The sequence below is a fragment of the Cyanistes caeruleus genome, chromosome 9 (assembly GCF_971803275.1).
Source record: "Cyanistes caeruleus chromosome 9, bCyaCae1.hap1.1, whole genome shotgun sequence".
In the NCBI taxonomy this organism is placed as follows: domain Eukaryota; kingdom Metazoa; phylum Chordata; class Aves; order Passeriformes; family Paridae; genus Cyanistes; species Cyanistes caeruleus.
The window spans coordinates 24,957,464-24,977,374 of record NC_141709.1 but is presented as its reverse complement, the minus strand read 5'-3'; the positions used below and the strand labels follow the sequence as shown (position 1 = coordinate 24,977,374).

General features: G+C 46.2%; 1 protein-coding gene and 1 long non-coding RNA gene across 14 annotated transcripts in view; one reads left to right on the top strand and one right to left on the bottom strand.

The window, feature by feature from the left end:
• Positions 1-19,911, bottom strand: part of RNF220 (ring finger protein 220) — a 221,322-nt gene that overhangs the window by 44,251 nt on the left and 157,160 nt on the right. For 7 of the 13 annotated variants that reach the window (XM_086841306.1, XM_086841304.1, XM_086841308.1 and 4 more), the window contains 4 exons: positions 15,858-15,953; positions 11,820-11,862; positions 3,887-3,930; positions 2,664-2,796 (listed from right to left, as the gene is read on the bottom strand). In XM_086841306.1, coding sequence (XP_086697432.1) covers positions 2,664-2,796; positions 3,887-3,930; positions 11,820-11,862; positions 15,858-15,953 — 316 coding nt within the window. Of the gene's footprint in view, positions 1-2,663; positions 2,797-3,808; positions 3,931-11,819; positions 11,863-12,009; positions 12,184-15,857; positions 15,954-19,911 lie in introns of those variants that run through there. The other 6 variants (XM_086841300.1, XM_086841296.1, XM_086841298.1 and 3 more) reach the window with 2 other exon arrangements.
• On the top strand, positions 12,359-13,420 carry LOC147651693 (uncharacterized). The gene is made up of 2 exons (XR_015273585.1): positions 12,359-12,436; positions 12,952-13,420. It is a non-coding gene; the product is annotated as an uncharacterized LOC147651693 (long non-coding RNA).

The window sequence follows — 19,911 nt, the reverse complement described above, 5'->3', positions numbered from 1 at the left end:
TCTCAGCAAAAGGAACAGAGCCAAATGCAAAGCCTCAGGTGACAGGGGTTAACGAGGGCCTTGCCAACTCCAGACAAAGCAGTTTTAAGCATTAGAAAGCATCTACAAAACGTTGCACTGTGCTTCAGGGCTGTAAATTAAGAATTCTGTCTGGCAAGAGCCAACACTGGCAGAGAAAGAAGAAAGACAGTCACCTTAAGGTTACCTGGGAATGCACACAGCAGTCCTAAGTGATGGAGACCCATGAATGCAGCAGTCAAAGACAATAGGAGAGCCACAAAAGAGAGCGTGAAAAAGTGTAACTTAATTAAAAATAAATGCAATCAGCCAGCTGTAGGAGATCACCCCAGCTTTGCTTTGGCTTTCCAAATTTTACAACTTCTTGCAGAGTAGGTAGGTACCCTGTACATATTGTCTGGTTAGCCCAAAATACTAGGTAGAAAGTTATTAGGAAAAAATTCCCCTGCTTAGGGAAGGGGACACTTCTCTAGAGAAGCATGGCAGCTGTTGAATCTAGCTGCTAGCAAAGGCACGCTGCAAAGGAGGAAGGCCAGATGCTAAAGACCTGCCACCTGCTCAGGTATCAGGAGTCCCTTCTTCATCAGTAGTTCTGCCACAAAACACTGCACAGGGAGAATGTTTCTCACTACAAATACTACAGGGAGTTTCCTGTGCTTGTGAGCTGATCTACAGACACCTTTCATCCATTACCACCAAGGGAAGAAGTCTAACCCAAAAGTCTTGTCAGCAGGGTGATCATGGAGGGTTTTAGAACTGCATGTAGCTGTAGTCTGCTTTCCTCCTAGACTTCCCATCTTCTTCTGGATCTATCCATGCAACTCCTGAAGGTGTAACGAAAATCTCCAAAAGGGAAGAAGAGACGGATCTCTTACTTCATGATGGAAGCAACGCCATCTCTAAGTATGAATGAACTGCACAGGTATCTATTCATGTGTGTGTAGCCATCTGGCAGAGGTTACAGCACTGACTGATGCTATAACCTGCCTAACTTCTGGTGGAGGAAAGCAGGTGATTGATATAGTACCAAGTAACACATTTTAGAATTCCTTAAAATAATGAAGAAAATGCAACAAAGAGCAAGCACTTTATATTTACCCAGCCTAACCACATCAATTACATGCATTTTTCCACCTGAAGCCTCATTTGAAAGAGTAACCATGAAACCAAGGCAATGTGGAAGGTTCAGATCACACTTCAGTGAGTTTACTCAAAAACAACTGGGAACATTTACCAGGTGAAGACAGTACAATGTCCACCAAAGGAAGTGGAAGATCGTGCTCTCCTCAAATGCAGGTATTTGGTGGGATTGAAGGAAGAAACCACGCATGCACAAAAAAGGGGAAGAAATTAACTGAACAGCTTTTTCTAATCAGGATTAGCTGGGACAACAGCAACAGAGGCATATAGACATCCCATGCTTCCCTGCTACAGGCTGTAGTGTCTATGCTATATAAACATAGTCTAAGATCTTGCATGGTGTCATCAGGCCTCTGCGTGGAGTCATGCACAGCTCTCCATGCAGTCACAAAAAAGTTAGGCTACTGACACAGCATGCAATAGCATGGGCTTCACTGGGGGTCCTTTAAAGCCCAAAGAAGCTGCTCATTCAACTCTGTGTTCCTGATCATCTGCTCTGCTATAACCCAGCTACAATTTAATTTCAGAAGAAGGCAAGAGGAGATCAGGAGTGCCTGGTTTTAGCTGAGCACATGACTGGCTTTTAAGTCCAACACCCTTATGCAGTAGCCTTTCCCCCTGAGATATTTTAAATTAAAATCCAAGCTGGTATAGGAAGAAATCACATCCCATCCTCTTTATTGAACGAAGGGAGCCAGCATTCCTCCTCTCATTAAGCATGCACTACATGGATTGCTTGCGAGAAACTCTCGTGAGTGCCTGAGGTTCATGCCAACTAACAGTTTAGTAAATCCTCCTCTTTGAGGCCAAAGGGCTGAATGTAAGAAAGGGGCCAGGTTTCTAGCTAAAATTACATTCACCAATAAAGCTCACGAGAGGTCAAATTTTGCCATAACTCACTCTCTCCTTGGTAACTGATTTCCCCGTCACTGGGGAAGGAGCAAAAGAAGGAGGAAAAATAAAATGTGTTTGTCTGAGAGCCCTAAGGGCTTGCAGTGCTGGAGGTGCAGAGCAGGTTCCTGGATTCTCATTTATCAATCTTAAAAGGGATGGAGTGATAAATGCACAACTGGCCCTTTAATATTTTATGCAGGTGCTAAAGCGACTTAGCTGTCACCTCCAATACATCACCAGAGGCTGATACACCAGCTTTCGTCACTCCAGGCTGGGAATTTTTACAATTTCATTTCTATTTCCCTCTGTTCACATATTTCCATGTATTTCTTACTACGTGTGAGATATAAAATGTTATTTTCCCCATATGATCTACCCATTCCCTCTTCAGCCCCATTCCTTAAGAAAGAAATAACCCCATGCTTTGTTCAAGATTTGCACTAATCTTGACTCTCATCATTCAGGAGGGATAAAAAACTGAAATCACTTTACATTCTGACAAAGGCTGATGATTCTGCCTTTTGTGGAAGGGAAATCCCCACGTCCCTCTTTTTAAAGATAATAACTCCACAGCAGAATGATTTACAAGTGCCCCTGAAACACTGGCGCACCTCGAAATCCTCCCTCCAGGAGAGTAGTAGCCCGTATCCTCTTCTGTCCGCACCACTCGTACTCTTCAAAGCGGTTGCCGTTCTCGTTCTCGATGTCCACAGAGTCATCCTCAGTCATGCATGAACCTTCTCTCTGCATGGGGTAAAGCAGGGGCAGAGTCTTGAGATGCACGAAATGGCTCTTCAGGGTTCATAACTCATGGTGGGACGGGGAAGAAAAGCTGAACTGCTCCCAGGATAGCAAAGTATAGAGCATACAGCAGCCTCTATTCCTATCCCTGTTCCTACTAACCTAAACTAGAAGTAAATAGATACTGGAAGAAATTTACAACCTAAGATCAAAACAAGTTGCAAGTTTCATAATTTTTACTCAAGGAAATTTAAGGTCTGGTCTCTACAATAGTGCTGGCATTCATTTCAACAAGCATTCCCCTGGCTGGCATGCAAAATTCGTCTATCATGGAGGGACATGATAACAGAGATTCCTTTGACCCCCAGCCGAAGTGCTCTCCTGTAACATAGTCTTGGGGCATACTAATCAACATACACCTCTCTTTATACTATGCACCTCTTGAGGCACCAAGTCCTCTACTGAAGGTTGTTCCTGAGAAACATGAACAAAAAGCCCTATGACCAAACTCTCTCCCTCCCCCAGGGCTTGTTTCTCTTTCCTTGCTGTTTTTGGGATGAACAGCAAGAGAATGGTACTGCTTAAATGCACTTCCCTGGAGTAAAATGGTCATGCAACCTTTACAAATCCCAGTCTGCTACAAAAGAACCCAACAAACAAAAATTCTGAAGTTGTCAAAGGCACAGAACGAACTGTTCTTCCTGTGCTACATAGGATGCCTGAAATCCTACAAAAGGTTCATAAATTTCAATAGCTCCACCTTTAAAATCTACAAATTAGACTTCTGTAACAGCAGAAGGGCTCATGAAGTAAAAAGTTACTAATGCAACAGAGCAGAAAAATCCAGAGGAATCCATCTTCCCAGACAAAGAAATGACTATAGATCTTAGGGTGACAAGTTAGCATTGCCTGCAAGCTCAGCAATGTTAGTTTTTGCCCCACATTAGGTCAACTGCAGACAGAGCTGGGAGTAGGGAGAAGGGAATGGCAGCTGGTGATCCTGCTGCGCCTCTACCTTTGCAAGGCATTGTTCCACATGCCTACTCATCTCCTCCTCGGATCCTGACAGAGGTCGGCTGCAGAGGGGACATACCTGCCCTTCGTCTTGCTTCCTCCGTTTCATTTTTCCAATCCGAGCTGCATGGAGAAACCAGGGAAAGAAAACAAACAAAAAAGGAAGACATGTCAAGTTTGTAGATCCAGTCTTTATTTGTTCAGCTCCAAATAATAAACCCTTGGCAGAAATGGTAAGATTTCACACCAGAAAATCCCATTGTAACTCTATTCTGACCTCTATAAACAGTACAGAGACTGCTACTTGGCACTTTTCAGAGGAAATCTGTAACCTGTAGCTGAGCACTCTGATTCCACAGAGGCAGCTATTCACAATTTAACAACTAGGAGAAGGAATATCTGCTGCACAACCCATGGGAAGTTATTAGAATGGTTAAAATCTTTCCCTTGGAAACCTGAAATTGTTTTCAAATTTGAGTGATCAAGCCAATGAACCCTGATTTGGATTTTGCCTTCTGAGTCTGAGGCCCTTTCACTAACACATCTATTCCTTCTACAAGAAATTGCTTAGAATGTAGAAGGATGATGTAGCACCTGATAACCTTGGACAAGGTATTTTACTATCACTTCCAGGACCACAAAGCCTCCTGTACACCCTAAAAAACTCCTGAGAACACCATAAACAATTAAGAGCAGTTGGTAGCAGGTAATATTTAGGGAAAATAAAGATATTTGCTATGAAAAACACAGGACCCATGCTAGATAGCTTCTCTCTGTTGTTTTTATTTCATGAAAATTAGGGGCTACACTGTCTTCTTGAGAGCATGCTCTAGGAAACAAACATGTTAGGAATCACGATGATTAGAAAAAGCAGCCAAGATAGCCTGTTGCTTAATCCAATAGCTGGTTAATTTGAGCCATCGTTTAATGTGATCAAAACATCTGGAACCAAATCATTTGCATTAAAAAGAACTTCTGTCTTTTATTATGATGGCTTTAGGCAGGTATTACTGAATAACTCAATCACTGGCTGCAGGAAAGTCACTGTTGAATTAATAAGGAAGGTCAAAATTCTGAATGAGAGACAAGAAAAAGCCCAAGGAAAGCCCATGTGATAATGAGAGATGACACCACCAAAAAGCTGTGTTAGCCAGAAATCGTTACTGACATTGTGAGCACTGCAGCATGCTCTGAAAGCCTTCATGCCTGAGCACTGTGGGATCAACAGTTTCCTGCAGCCAACGAGTCAGAGAAAGCTTCTGGAATGCCAGGATGAGAAGGACCAGTGTACAGGAAAGTTTATTTCAATTGTTTTCTAAAGTGCATCAGTTTACAACACACACATCAAGTGAATTATAAAGTTTCAGCTGAACACATCAGCACAGACCATGAAGGCCTCCTTCAAGACTTTCTTGTTAGCTTCCCTGGACTCGGGACTCAGGCTTAGGATATACTTTCCCACAATCTGGAACTAGGAGTATTCACCATCCTCTATACTCTCTCATGCTCCACCACTAAGAAAGCTTCAAATTATTCCCTGGGCATTGTTTTTCCTCATTGAAATATATATGCATGAAAACTCCCTGAAAAATACATCTCCACTCCTCACATCCTGGAAAGCATTCTGTAAATGTGACATTCCTAGAATAAGAGAGAGCAACTTGAGAAGGAAACAAGAATGGTTTAGGTATCTGGCACTTTGAGCAACAAAGACTCAACACACAGAGCTTTCATCATTTGTCTAAATTTTATTTGTTGAAGCTCCACAACCCTCTCTTTTGTTGGGTACACCACACTGCCAGTTCCACAGCCCTCTTTTTTAGGCAGTTAAGCCACACGCTTTCCGGCTTGTACTTTAGTGCCCAAGACATTTCTGAAGCTCTGGTTTAGTGCATACCTATATCCTTCAGCATGGCTCTTTCATGTAAGTTTAGGATGCTCTTTCCTTGCCTCACTAGCCCTGTAGAGCCAGCAAAAAATATGGAAGGAGGCTAGAATCAGATATGATTTGAGCATTCCCCAGCAAACACCCATCTGGAAAGAAACACAGAAACAAAGCCTTCTCTATCCTAATTGCACACAGAATTTTCCCTCACCTCACCATGTTTTTAACAGGGAAATTCAAGTAAGGAGCAGTTTAATTATTCTGGTAGGACTCCCCATGGCCAAACAATTCAGTTGGAGTAGCCTGCCTGGTGAATTTATTAGTATTTTTAGTTTTTTTACTGCCATCCTCCAGTCCATACACTGTAGCTGAGACAAAAGGAAGACAATTTATTTTGGGTCTTCTATTGATAAATTCTTGGGACCATTTTGCCAGAACAAGCACCTGATCTCCTGCCAAAACGTTAGTGCAGAGCAGGGAAGAGAACCTCACTGCTCCAGCTCTACACCAGACCCAGCAGCCAGCACCTATCTTGACTCATTTAGCTCCACAGAGGAGCAGCCCTTTGAGCTGCAGCACCACAAGTGAAAAAGCCACTGGAGGAAAAGAGGTGTTGAAAACAAATCCCCCTGCCATTTTCATTCTCTGCTCATTAGCAGCAGCAGCGTCGTGCCCACGGAGGCCACGGGTGCCCCTGGTGACAGAAGGAATGGAAAGGGAGCAGCCCGGAAAGCACATCCGAGCGGCGCTGCCCCTGCCCGACACACGCAGCCCGGCCATCACTTCCAATCAGCGCGGCAGGGACGGAGCGGCCCCAAAGGCAGGGGCTGATTGTGGCGCTGTCCCGAAGGGGAGCAGCTCAAAAGAACACGCAAGTGAGACCACAGGATTGCTAATTAGTGTTGATAGATGCGATCATTTCTAATTAGCTCACTAATCCCTCTCCCCCTCGCTCCTGTCGCAAGAGCATGGGAAAAAAAAAAAAAAAAAGTAATTCTCTCCTGTAATTCAGGAAGATAAAAATGCAGCCAGTTGAGAACTGGATGTACAAAGAGGATAGAACTCGGGGAAGGAGGTTTTTTTCACAAGCCTGACCCATTCTCACCTCTGACTGTGATGCCTTGAAAGGCTACCTAGAACAGAAGCTAGACAGTGTTAAAGGAATAAAGTAGGTATTTATTAAAAAGGCCTTCAAAAGATAGTTGGGCAGTACAAGAGCCCAGCCAAGGCTACACCCAAGATGGATGACAGGTCACATGTTTTTACACTTTTATAAGTTTTGGTACATTTACATATTGGGGTTAATTGTCCAATTACAGCTTCAGGTTCTGAAGTCCCATCCCCTCAGATTGCTCTCCTCAATTTGCTGTTGTTTATACTTTTTGGGCCTGAAGCTACAATGGTGTCCTTGGTTCTTGAGCTGGAAAATGATTGTTTTGCCTAACTAAACTGTGAAGAGAACTTGCTAAAACTTCATAGGAAGTTCAGAAATATACTGCATTATATACTAATGCAGTACAGAATCTGGAAAATATGAAAGCTAAAACTTAAGGCATAAGCGAACAAAGACTCCATAGCTATTATTCCAACCTTCTGCCAGGAGGTGAGGACTTCACTAATTTTTATTAGCATTAATAATTATTATTAGGCTATCAGAGGGCTTCCAGCACCTCTGAGGCCTCACTTGTAAAGATGTACATTACCCTATAAACGGCTCCTGCTGCAAGTGCATGTTCTCCTTCAGATTACATGAAACCATAAGGCACCCGGGGAGTTTAAGTCACCAAAGTAGATGAATGAGAAAGAAGCACATGGAAGTGAGCAAGAACTGGGATCCTCTGCAAGGGGAGGGGGATGTTATGGTCTCTGATTTAACCTAGGAGCTGTGCTGGCTAAGGGAATTGCTCTTCCTTTCACTGATACGTACTTCTCTATTGTGGGGCTATGCAAGGTGAGGCTGCTTTCACTGGAGAAGGAGCCAAAATGCACTTGACAAAGCCACTGCTGCTGAGGATACACTGGTTCCTGCCTTCCCACAGGTGCAGAGACAAGGAGCCAACCCAACACTGCTGCTTTATTGGCAGGAGAAACCAAGGATCTTTTCTAACAATGAGCTCTCCTCATCAAGGCTGAACCTTATTAATGCTTAAAGATCATGTTACCCTGTAGTCCAGCCAAATTTCCTGTGAGAAAAGCTAATGGATTTTAGTTTTCATTGGTAGTCTCCTCCCCAAGCAAAAATTCACCTTCAGGACAGGGCACTAATTACCTCAGAAGTGCTCTTACACAGGATCTAGCAGTGGACATTGCACCAACCTCTCCTACAGCATCAAAGGACATGATTAAGTTACTAGCAATATCTCTTATGGTTCTCTCCACCAGTTTGAGTGGTCCCCTGAGTCCAATGCAGACATCATTAGCAGCTCCTGCAATGGCAGGCCAATCAAATTAAGTGGAAACATTTTTGTCTCCTTTCCAGTGAAAATCATCCAGCTTTATTCCTCCCCCACCCATCAGCTAAAGAAGCACAGGACATGGTCATGGTTCAACAAACTGCATGGTCTGTTTGGAGAGACACTTAGGGTAACCACCAAAACTGGACTCACTTTCTCAGGGAGGTGCAAATGGAGCCTTGTAAGGACCCACTTCACAACTCACCTGAGAACGCAAACTTTGGAAATAATCCTAAATTTGAGTCAAAGATATTCAAGCACAGGAGCTAGCACCTGCTCTCTGCAAATCTACTAGAGGAGTCCTGAGGAGTGGTTATACCTACTTTTGTTAAGTCTATCACAAAAAGCTTTTGCAAATGATCAAACTCATCCACAGCATCTGATGCAAGGGAACAATGGCAGTAGAGGAAGAGCACAAAAGCCATCTCATGACTAAGCAAAAGCAAGTAACTATATGGTCAAGAAGGAATCTGTTCCAGACTTAAAGTACAATTTGCTGCTCATCTGCCCAGAAACAAACATTAAGGGCCAGATTCACAAAAGGGTCTCAGTGCAGCTTTCAGATTTGCATGGCCAAAGTTCCGCACAGATGATTTTCAGCAACCTTCAATGTGACACTATTCTCTGAGGTTGGCACCTACTTAACCTGCTGAACCCATGTTCTGATACACTAAGCCAAACTTTGTGCCTCTAATTTTGAATGACTACCTAACTGCTCTGCACTGCTAATCTCCACAAGCATCAATTTCCAGGGTGGCTTAAAGTTTTCAGTTTGGCAACACTGGAAATAAGGCAAATGAAAGAAATGCTTCCTTTGTCACACAGGTTCATCAGGAATCGGCACCTCATGCTCCTGGGTTCACAAGGACACAATCTCTGCAAAGTAAGTTTAGCACAGGTGAGAGGTGCAGGATTAACTCACTGAGGCTGACAGGGAAGTTGTGATACAAACACTCAAGAGCCTAACAGACAGAACATTAATCTCCAGCTCCTGAGCTTGAGCATTACTTACAGCTCAATTTAAGTTACAGGTCTGACTTACAGAATTAAAACTCTGGCCAGTCAGGTACCTATGAACCACGTTACTATCAGGACCTCATCATGTTGTGGCCAGGCCAATAGCAGCTCACAGAAGACATTTCCTTCTCTACCTTCTCTTCCCACAGCTGCTTTTGCACATTCCTGAACGAACACAACAGGATGGAAACATCAAGGTCCAAACAAGACTGAGTCACAAACAGCCTGGGAAGCCAAGATTTGGGTCAAGGACAATGTGGAGGAAGAGCAAACACTGTGAGCCCTTTTTATGGGAGTAGTTTCCAGAAGTGCTTCTAGAACTCAGTTCATAAAAGCTTGACAGAAATACCAAGACAAACTGTATACAACAATATTGAAAAGTACACATAAAACATAATAAAAACAAACGGAATAGATTTTTTTTTTACAGACTGCATTTGCTATATCTTAAGTTTCTGCAGTATGTCAACAATAATAAGAAACAAGGAGCCAGCTATGTTTGTACAAGTCCTACACAATTTCTAATCATGTAAAATAATCAGGATTAGGAAACTAAAGTTGCATGATTGATTAGAAGCACATTTAAATACAAGATATAGATAAATAAGAGGTTGTTTTTTTTCCCCCTAAAGCACGCCAGTGTTCTCCATCTAAAACATTACTGCTCAAATTACTGTTCAACAATAAGGTGGCAAAGCTTACAAATACTGCAGTTATATCAGTGCAAACAAACGTAGAGAATGAAACTGGAAAGCAGGCAGCATTCAGAAGTACAAATGTAGAGACACATGCAGAGAAATGAGCAGCACCATTTGGCTGGGAGCAGACTGCACTACAGGTATGTTTTGGGAACAGCACTAATCAATCACAGAAACCTAAGGTCAGAAGGAACCAGCTCTGATCTAATCTGACCTTCTTTGAGACCCAAAGCACTTCACCTGAATTTCTGCATCCAGCTCCCTGACACCTGGACCCTCTTCATCTCAGGGTGAAGAAGAGAACCCCAGCATTATTAGGGCAGCATATATGTTCTTTCATTTGAAATATGGCTGTACCACAAAAGGTACATACAAAAAGAGTAAAACATCCAGCAAAAATGATGCAAATGCAGTACAAAACTACCTGCCTCCCTTTAGATGAGCACAGGTTCACAAAAACATCCAACAAACCAAGAAGAGTTCCCAAAAGGAGATTACAGTCTACCCAGATTGTGTTGCAGCCCTCCTTTGGGATAGAGACAAAAGCACGAAGCATTACTGAGCCAGTGCAGCAGAGCACACTCACACCAAGAGCTTCTTCTCCTACCGAAGGGCTCCACAACACCAAGAATTTCACAAGTCTGGCTCAGACTTCTAAAAAATATTTAAAATAAGGTGACTGCACACTGTTGGCCTGAAAAAAGGTGGAAGGAGAGAGCTTAGCCCTAGCTATCCAACTATGATAAAGGAACAGTTTGACATCCTTGACTCCAGAGACCTTGGTCACACAAAACAAGTCACCACAGAGCAGTACCTCGGTGTATCTGAGCCATCTGAACTGTCTGCCTGCCAGCACTGGCAGCTCTCTGCACTCATCCTGGAGTGCAGTGAGCCCTTGCCAGCAGTTACCTGTAACTGGTGCAAGGTAACTTATTTCTTTGTTCTGTGACTTAACAGACTTTCTGGAGTTTGCAGTTTTTTCGTCCTCTGGGTTGGTATTTCAAAATCCCAAGGCTAGTTCTGAATTCACCTATTCTAACTCACCCAAGACTTGGATCAGTAACTTCTATTTGCTTAAGACTCCACTAAACACAGAGGGCTTCAAATTCCAGCAAACTGCTTTGCTATTAGCACACTCTAAACCCTTTAGCTACTTTGTTCAAGTAGATCTTCTTCTAAATAAACTCTAAAAGCACAACATCAGAGGTGTTATCCTGAACTACCAGGGCAGAAAGCTCGATATTAATGAGCCTATTAGCCCAAACAACCAAATTCTGACTAAATGTTACATACTAAAGTAGCTACAAGCAGTGTAAAACCAGATGGTAGAACATTGTTACTGTGTACATGGTAAGTTCTGACCTCTGAACTTTGAGAAAAGTTTTAACTTCTTCAGCGCGAATAAAAAAAGTTTCCTTTCAGCTTTTCTTTCCAATTTCAAAGCAGAGAAATAAACTTGAAATAAAGTCACATCTGATTTGGTTTTTTGGAAACCAGGCTGCTGTCCACTAGAAATAGTTGTTTAATTGTTAGGAGCGCCCACAGATACAATAATGAAACTACCACACCAGCATCTGAGAGTTTGAGAGGAAAAAACCCAAACAAAACAAACCATGACGTCAGACGATACTCAGGCTGCTTAAAAGTTTACTGCAAGATTCAGCCACGTGAGCGGTGAAAGCTCAACAGCCGGGCCCCACACTGAAAACACGGGTTTTGGAGCCTGTTTTATACCGGCGGGGGGGGATCCCGGCGGTGGGAGCCGCTTCCCTGGGGAGCCGGGGGTGAGCGTGGAGGGCTTCACCCCAATTCCCCCTGTGCCCCCCCGGCACGCCGAGGCCCTAGCGAGGCTGGTGGCGGCTCCCGGCCTGTGGTGTGGGGGGCGCGGGGGTGTCACACAACTCGGCCCAACTCTGGAAACTTCTCCGGAGGGGCAGGCACGATGCGGGCCGCACTCACCGTTCAGCCGGGTCTGCCGGTTCGCTCGCACCCGCAGGAAGGTCTGCAGAAGGGAGACAAGCGCGGAGAAGCGTCAGGACGCGGATGTACACAACTCGCCCCCCGCCCGTACACAAGGCCCGTACCGGTCCCCCGCGCATCCTCGGGACAACGCACCGTCCGCGGGCCTCCCCCCCACCGCAGCACCCACCTCTTCCCGGCCCCCGCCGCCGGGCCCCCTCTTGCTGCTCTGCATAGCCGCGGGCGCCGCGGGCGGGCAGCGGGCGGCGGGCCCGGGATGCGGGTGGATGCGGCGCGGCCCGGCGGGCGCCGCCGATCAGCCCCCGGCGGCCGCCGCCATGTTGGCCCCGGTCATGTGACCCGCGGCGCGCGGGTGAGAGTTCACCAGGCAGTTCCCATGACAACCGACAGGGGGCGGCAGCTCCCGGCGAGCCCTACCAATCAGAGCCCCGGGACGGCTGGAACCCGGGGGATCTGGCCAATCAGAAATCAAGGGTTACTGGACCCTGCATACCTGACCAATCAAAAATCGGGTATTACTTGAACCCTGGGGTGCTGGCCAACCAGGAATCAGGACTCACTGTAACCCAAGGGGCCATGCTCAATCAAACTCCAAAGTAAGATTGCTGCTCAGGGTCAGCCTGGGAGCAACTGGGAAGCAGATTTCCTTGTCCAATAATAATTGAGCACCCTTTAGGCCAAACATCACAGGCCAGTCAGAGCCTTGGCCCCAAAAATAAGCCAAAGGCACTGGCCAATTGTCACCAGGGTGACACTCTCGAACTTCTTTTGCCCAATCAAGGACTAGGGCCTGAGGTCTTTTGGCCAATCAGAGTCCAGGGCTAATAGGCCCCAAAACAGGTGTGTGGCCTCCGCCCTGCCATGGAGCTTCCAGGGCTGGGGGAGTGGAGCCCCGGGGAAGCAGAGCCCTGGCAAGTGGAACCCTATCCTCCTCCCTGCCTTCCGACATCATCTGCATCTGCTGGAGCAATGCTGAGCATCCACCTCAGCTCCAGGGCTCTGACACCTGCCTGCCTTACCCAGAAATGGCCCCTACCGTGGGCACACCTTGACTACAGGTGGAGCCTGCGCTTTCCAGGCACTCCTCCCTCTTCTCCTTTCCATTTTTCAGCAAACCTGGGCGGTCAGAGCTGTCTCATGGATTTCTCTCCTATATCTGCTGCACAGCTGTGGTGGAGGATGGCCCCAGGAGAATGGACTGAGGTTGGGACAGAGCTGGGGGCTACAAATTGGGCAACGGAGGCTTCTGTACACATAAATCCTGTATCTTCCCTTCTCTGCAGACTCCTCAGAGTTTATTTCCTGGCATCAAACCTAAATTTTGGGTCTTCTCTCTGGCACCAGACCTGTTGCTTCTTATTCAGATGAAAAACAAAAACCACCCTGATGCACGTTTTGCTGCCCCAGATGATGATGGGCAGCTGGACAGTTCAGGTGCTGGCTGGTGAGCTTTGCACAGTCTGTCCTACATCCCAGCTCTGCCTGCCTGCTGAACACGCAGCTGGATTTTCATACATGCACTTACTTAAAAAATCAAAGCTGCTGATTGTTGGCTTTACCCTTTTAATGAATTGAGCTGTCTTTTGGGAGGCACGCTTACCTGAGCCTGGGGGGAGGGAAGTGAGCCTTCCCTGGACAAAGATTTTAGGCTTTTGGTTACACTACACTTGCTATTCAGTCACAGATATTCTGTGGGCTCACTCCAAGCCTGAAACACCATCTTTTGTACGATTAATTGCTTGTAATTTGCTGTTGATTTCTCCACTGGGTATTCAGGGTTTTAAAATGTAACTAAAATGGCTTTGTTTTTACTCAGAGCTCTGTCTGACAGAACATACTGTAAGAGGAGCAGCCCCTACTGACCAAATCCATTGGCTGCCACTACCTGGGTCTGATCAGTCTCCACGTACCACACCAATGGCTTGGCACAGGGGAGGCAGGAGGATGCCTCCTCCCCACATCCAGGTGCCATCCCACTGCCTTCGCTGCAGCCCCCTCTCAACATGGGGAACAATGCAAGCAGCCCAAGTGTTGTGCAAGCCCCTATTTCCATAGCACTTCTATTCATAAATCTCCTTTCCTAAGTATCCCCTTGGTATATAAGCACAAAGACTAAGAAAACTGAGCCACAGGAACTCTGAAAACCCAAACACCAATAACTCACGTTCTAGCATGTTCCTAATACACTGTATAATCATGATTAGATCACAACACAAGGGACAGTCATAATACCAGCACACCTCTGCATATGGAAAGCTGAATTTTGCAGCCCTTAAAATCACTACCATGAGAGTCTTCTGCTCTGCTTCCCGGGCTTTTTCCCTTGGTAAGCCAAGCAGACTGGATTCTCATTCATATTGTGGCTTTATTAAGAATACACGGAGGCTTTACACACCCTTGGCACCCACTCTGAGGTCCCTTTACACTGCCAGTGCAGCATAACGCAGCCACCACCAGCTTAAATGAAAATCAGGCCCCAAAGGTGTTTTCTCCCTGCAGTGCAGACTTACAACTCCCATTACACATTTGTATTAAGGGCTGCAACTCTCCATAAAATACGCTCACAAACTTAAAGCACATTAGAGAGTAGGTGGACTCAGCACATAGAGGGGCTTCTGCTAGGAATATTTGCCTTTCAGTGTGACATAATAAAAATGTACAGGAACAGAGGGCTGCAAGGGGCCACCAATCTCACAGAGACTGATGTCTGACAGAGTGGGAAGGGAGGGGGATTCTCCAACTAAAGGGGCCATGGCAAAAATCTCTTCCATGCCCTTTTGGAATGAACATAATTTATTTGTTAGCCTTAATAAACAGGCATGAAAGAGAGCAGGATTACCTGAAACAGGCATTTCTGTATCTTCTGCATGGTTTTGCTTCTCTTTGCACCAGCTTTTATTGTTTGTGGGAGGATGAAGTGGCTGTGATGTGACACCAAGTTATAACTCAAAGCCGCATGGGAATATGATCCACAACTGATAATATAACCAATAAATAGGACAGAGATGGAATAATGGGCAACAAATGTATGAATCTGCTACTAATGGGACCCATCTTCAGGAACACCTGTTATAACAGGGTTGGCTCAATAAGAGCCTCAGCACTGGTCATCAGCCTTTCTCTGCAGATTCAGACACTGACTTGGCATGTGCAAAGCGGCTGATGCAGGAATATATGAGTGCCTACCTGACCCTGGGACCAGGGTATGGCTGCAGACCAGCACAGAATAGAGAGTGACGGGCGTTTGACATGCTGGTACAGCCTCAGCCCACCCAGTCTGTCCATGCAGCAAGTGGACACATGCTTGGGTCTGTGCTGAAGACCAGCACTAATTTACCTGCTGCCTTTCAAAGCCTACTTGAAGCCAGTGCCTGAGTACAGGCTTGCAGCCAAACAGTTTGGATGTATGTTGAGCTAGAGTCAAGTGTGCCAGCCTGCCCCAAAACAGACAGACTTACAACCAGCCAAGCTGTACTTGTGCTGCTGCCCTTTTCTTCATTTCTTGCTCCATCTCCCTCAAGTTTTACTCATTGCATTACCCAAGTCAAGACCTGCTGCTCCTCTGGGAAGAGAGTGTTTTATAAAACAGGCTGGCATGCTGTGGATTGTCCAGACTATTTTCTGTCTTGGATGGGAGTCATGAGTAAAAACCGTCACTTCTCTGTAAGTTTCTCAGTGGGCACAGGGTGAGTAATGACAAACACAGCCATGGAAATGAGACCAAAATGGTGAATATAATGCAAATACAAAGATTACATAATACATAATACAAAGATTTTAAAACCTTTTTAAATACTACAGTGGTTCTAGTTGGAGCTGGGAGGACTTTGCAGACAAAAGCCCACCTTTGCAGTCCTGTGAGGGGCCAAGTGCTCACGTCCCCATGATGCCCACGGGAAAACCAGGGCAGTGATTGCTTAGCCAAGAGCAAGCTGTCACACAGAGAGAGCTGTGGGCACTGGGGTGTGCTGGCTCCCTGCCTAAAGCTGAGACCAGCAACAGCATCTACCTGCTTACCTGGTATCTGTCTGAGTGATGGATGTCATCTGAGGAGTGGGGTGATGCTGTCGGAGAATCTCCTTCCCGCTTGATTGAGGCCGACAACAAAATTGACTGCAAGAGAAAGGAGAAATTCATGTTGCGAGCATTGTTGAGCTCTCTGCCTGTCTCTGAGCTGTCCTCAAAGCCATGGAGAGTGTCTGCTGAGTTGTGGGACTGGGATGGGATGGAATACCAGGCTGTGGGACTGACTCTGCTCTTTCCAAGGGATTCTGCCCCATGAAGGGACCAGGGTCTCGCAAATTACAAACGAATCATGCAACAATGGGACAGTCATTTTTACCCCAGGTCTGCTGGCTGGGGCAGAATCCAGGCCCTGATGGAAATAATATGTGAGGACCACACCAGAAATTCTCATGGTAAGACACAGGATTGCTGAGGTGGAGCAGTGCTTACATGTCCTCATCTGCCCTTTTTAAGTGCCACTAAATCTCTCAATAGCTTTGTAAACTGCACTAAAGCTCTCAGCACCTTTGCAGTGCAACTTCCTCTTCCTTCAGTAATGATGCTATTTATTTTAATAAGTAGCACAGAAAAAAAAGGGCCTTTTAGAAGGTTAAAAAGCTCAGTGATATTTGAGACCTAAGAGATCACTGATAAACTTCAAGTCCATAGTAGGTAAGTCTAAATTCTACACACAGTGAACTCTAGCAGGAAAATTACTATGGGAGTTTGACAGCATCTAAAGAAATGTACACTGAGTTGCAATTGAACTTTGTGATTAGAGTACTTTGAAGGAAAAATGAAATTTAAAATTCTAATTTAAAATAAAAATTAGCTAAACTAGGCTAAATATAGCCCACTACATTGTGAAAAAATGTACACTGGAAATGCAGCTCTGCAGATGTTTGTTTCTGAGAATCAGCTGGCAAGATGTGACAATAAATGACTGCTTGGAGATGTGTGTGTTTGTGAAGGGAAGTGTAGATATCATCTGAATTGGACAGGTCAAGTGTGATGACAACATTATTAAAAAGCATAATACCTTGGAGAAAGGCAAGTATTCCAGAAATATTTGCCTCCGGGCTGAAATGAAACGTGAAAAAATGTGCATTTTTGGGGAAAGATATGTGAAAGTGGAAAAATGACTCAGCATACAAATAGGTTCAGCCAGCAGCAAGCAATCTCCCTGGCTTGGACAGCTCTCTGTGAGAACAGCACAGCAGTGCAGCTGGCACGGGCATGGAGGGAAGGCAGGCTTGGGGTGGCAGTGGAAGAGGGCAGTTTGGGATACCGAGTTCAACCTCATGGGCAAGAGGCACGTCCCAGTGTGCAGTGCAGATCTCTGCCATAAAGCACAGCCCTACCAGCTGTGGGGAGATGAGATGTCCTGAAAGGGGTCACAGAGGAGTTGCCTGCTGGGGTGCTCATTTATTTCCTTGGACAGAAGCACTTCTGCCAACTGAGGGCTGTGCTGACCACATCTTTGGGCTGGCTTGCTCCTCAGCTCAGCCCAACAGGGATGCCAGGCACTGGGAGGGCCAGTGGGAGCCCACGGGGCTGGGGCACCCATCAAAGGCTGCCTCAAGAGCCCAGTCTCCGCTTTCCAGGGGACAGATGGATAGAGCAGGGAGGCTCCCTGGCTTCATGTGTTGGCTAAACCCAACTGCTAATGGGCTTTCAACAGCTTTTATTTATTTCTAGAAAAGCCCTCTGCAAAATTTCTGCAGAGTGCAGACCCTGAGCTCCTGCTGTTTAGTTTCTTTATTTTCTAAGAGAGAGTGAGGACCATTTTTGTATAAGCAGGATTGCACATGTCCTAAAAAACAAAGGGATGAGGCTCAAAGCCTTCAGTTGTGACTCAGAATGACAGCCCTGACTGCAGCAGCGTTAATGCCCTAATAAGCTAAGCATCCTGGAGCTGGGAGGGTTAAATCTGTTTTGTCTTCCAATGTGTCCTAGAACAGGGGAAAAAAATACCCATCTCCCCATTCCTCCACGACAGACAGACAAACCCTGCCCACCTCCTGTTCCCCCCCTCAGCTTCTGGTAGCTCTAATCCAATATTATTATGTGAAAAATGGTTGAGCTAGCTATGGAGACAGTAAATTAAACGTTATGTATTAGTTTTTAGCGTGTGGTCCCAGGAAGAATGCCGGCCCCATTTATTCCACAAACCTCCTGAGCACCATGGCAATGACCTCTGGAAAAACGCAGGGCTAAACTAATCCCAAAGATGTCAATCTCGAGGCCTCTTCTACATACACTTGCAGTTTAGATTAATAAACTGTCTATTTTTAAATTGTGTGCAAGCACTTCAATTCTAAATACCTTGCCGGTATGTTAAACACAGCGTTAGAGATGCCAAGTCACACTTCCCCTTCACTCTTAGGAAACTTGACTTCATTTGTTTTTCTCATTTCCCTGTGCTATGCCACATTTTGCCTCTCGGGCAGCCATGGAGGCAGGCAGGGATGCAGGCTCAGAGGCTAAGGGATTAGAAAAGGCACTCACCCTCAGGGTGACCTGCATTAGGCCAGCCTCTGCCATCCCAATTTTGATCTCTTTTACCCCAGATTGTCATGCTGAGACTGTTTGCCAATGGCTGACCAGTGAGGATGCCTGACCACAGCACACCAAGCCAAGGATTTGCTGTTCCCTGCACCACTCTGCTCATTCCCTCACTGGTCCTGGCAAGCAGAGGAAGGGTAGTGATGTAATTCCCATTCCTCTCTCTACTGCATTCTGGGAAGATGGCTGTGGAGTGACAAGGTGCTCTCCCAGCCCTCATGCATGCCCATGCTGCATGGCAGACCCAAATTCTGGCATCCCAGACAAAAAACATAGCACTGGGTGCTCTGTGTGCAGATAGGCCTGATGTGGAGATGCTCTCTACCATGGGACCAGGTTTTTCAGCATGTTGGGAACAAGCCTTGATGCTGAGATATGCCTTTTCCTTTGGGGAAGGGCCACCAGCCAGCTCATCCATGCCTAGCTGACAGTACATCCCAGCTGCCCTTCAGAGTGTGTCTGAGTGAGGATACTGGGGGCAGAGGACCCTCCTCCCTCCCTGGTCTCCCCTCCACGACTCCCACCATCAAAAATGGAGCAAGGGCTGTATGTGAGTGGTGGTGCAGGTTCATATTTCTCCCTCCCCTTTAAATCATCTCTCCATTGGGTAGAGGCACTCTCTGTGGAGGTTATAAACCCTGAGAGGATCAGACTGAGCATTACACCTGGGGCAAGCTAAATAAAAAAAGGTCACTGGCGCTTTTTAAACATGGACAAAAAAGCAGTAAAATGTGTTGGAAAAAAAAAAATCTGGCATTAAATCATGACTTTTTGCCTGCCTTGCCTCATTAAAAGTGGCCTTTTGGAAGGTAAAATTATCATTGTAAGTGATAAGATCTTTAAGAAAATAATTCACGGCTTCTTCACCCTTTAATATGATAGCCGCCACCGGCTAATTTTTTTCTTAATGGCAACGAGGCCATCAATCTTGTCCAAGCCCTGTGCTCCCTCCTTCCTCCTGCCCCTCCTGCCATGCTGGGCAGCCCTGGCCCCGCTCAGTGATTCCTTCCTACCCCTTGGAGCCCAGCTGTGCCGTGCCAGATGTGTCAGGATGTACGGCTGTACCCGCTTGCGTGCACAGATCCCGAGGGCACATCAGCCCTGCTCATGCTGCGAGGCTCAGCCTCATCCCGACAGGCTCCATGGATCGTGCAGTCCTGCAGAGGTCAGCCAGGAATGTTTCAGCAGCTCACCGAAACTAGGAGCAACATCGAGTTTACATATCTAAATACAGGGGCAGGTTTGGTGTGAATCAAACTGCATCCTGCAGGCTGCATGCCTGCTGCTGTGATCCCAGGCCACGGATCCCCAGACCTGCTCCTCCCTCCTGGGTGGAGGAGCCGTGGGCAGTGCTGAGGCAATGTCGGCAAGGACACAACTTCCAACACGCCCCCGGCTCCTGACCCGCCGGCTCGCCAGGCGTGGGCCCCGGGCAGCACGGGGAGGGGACGGGTGTCAGGGTGCAGCCGCCAGCCCAAGGAAATGGATGGAAATTGCCGGC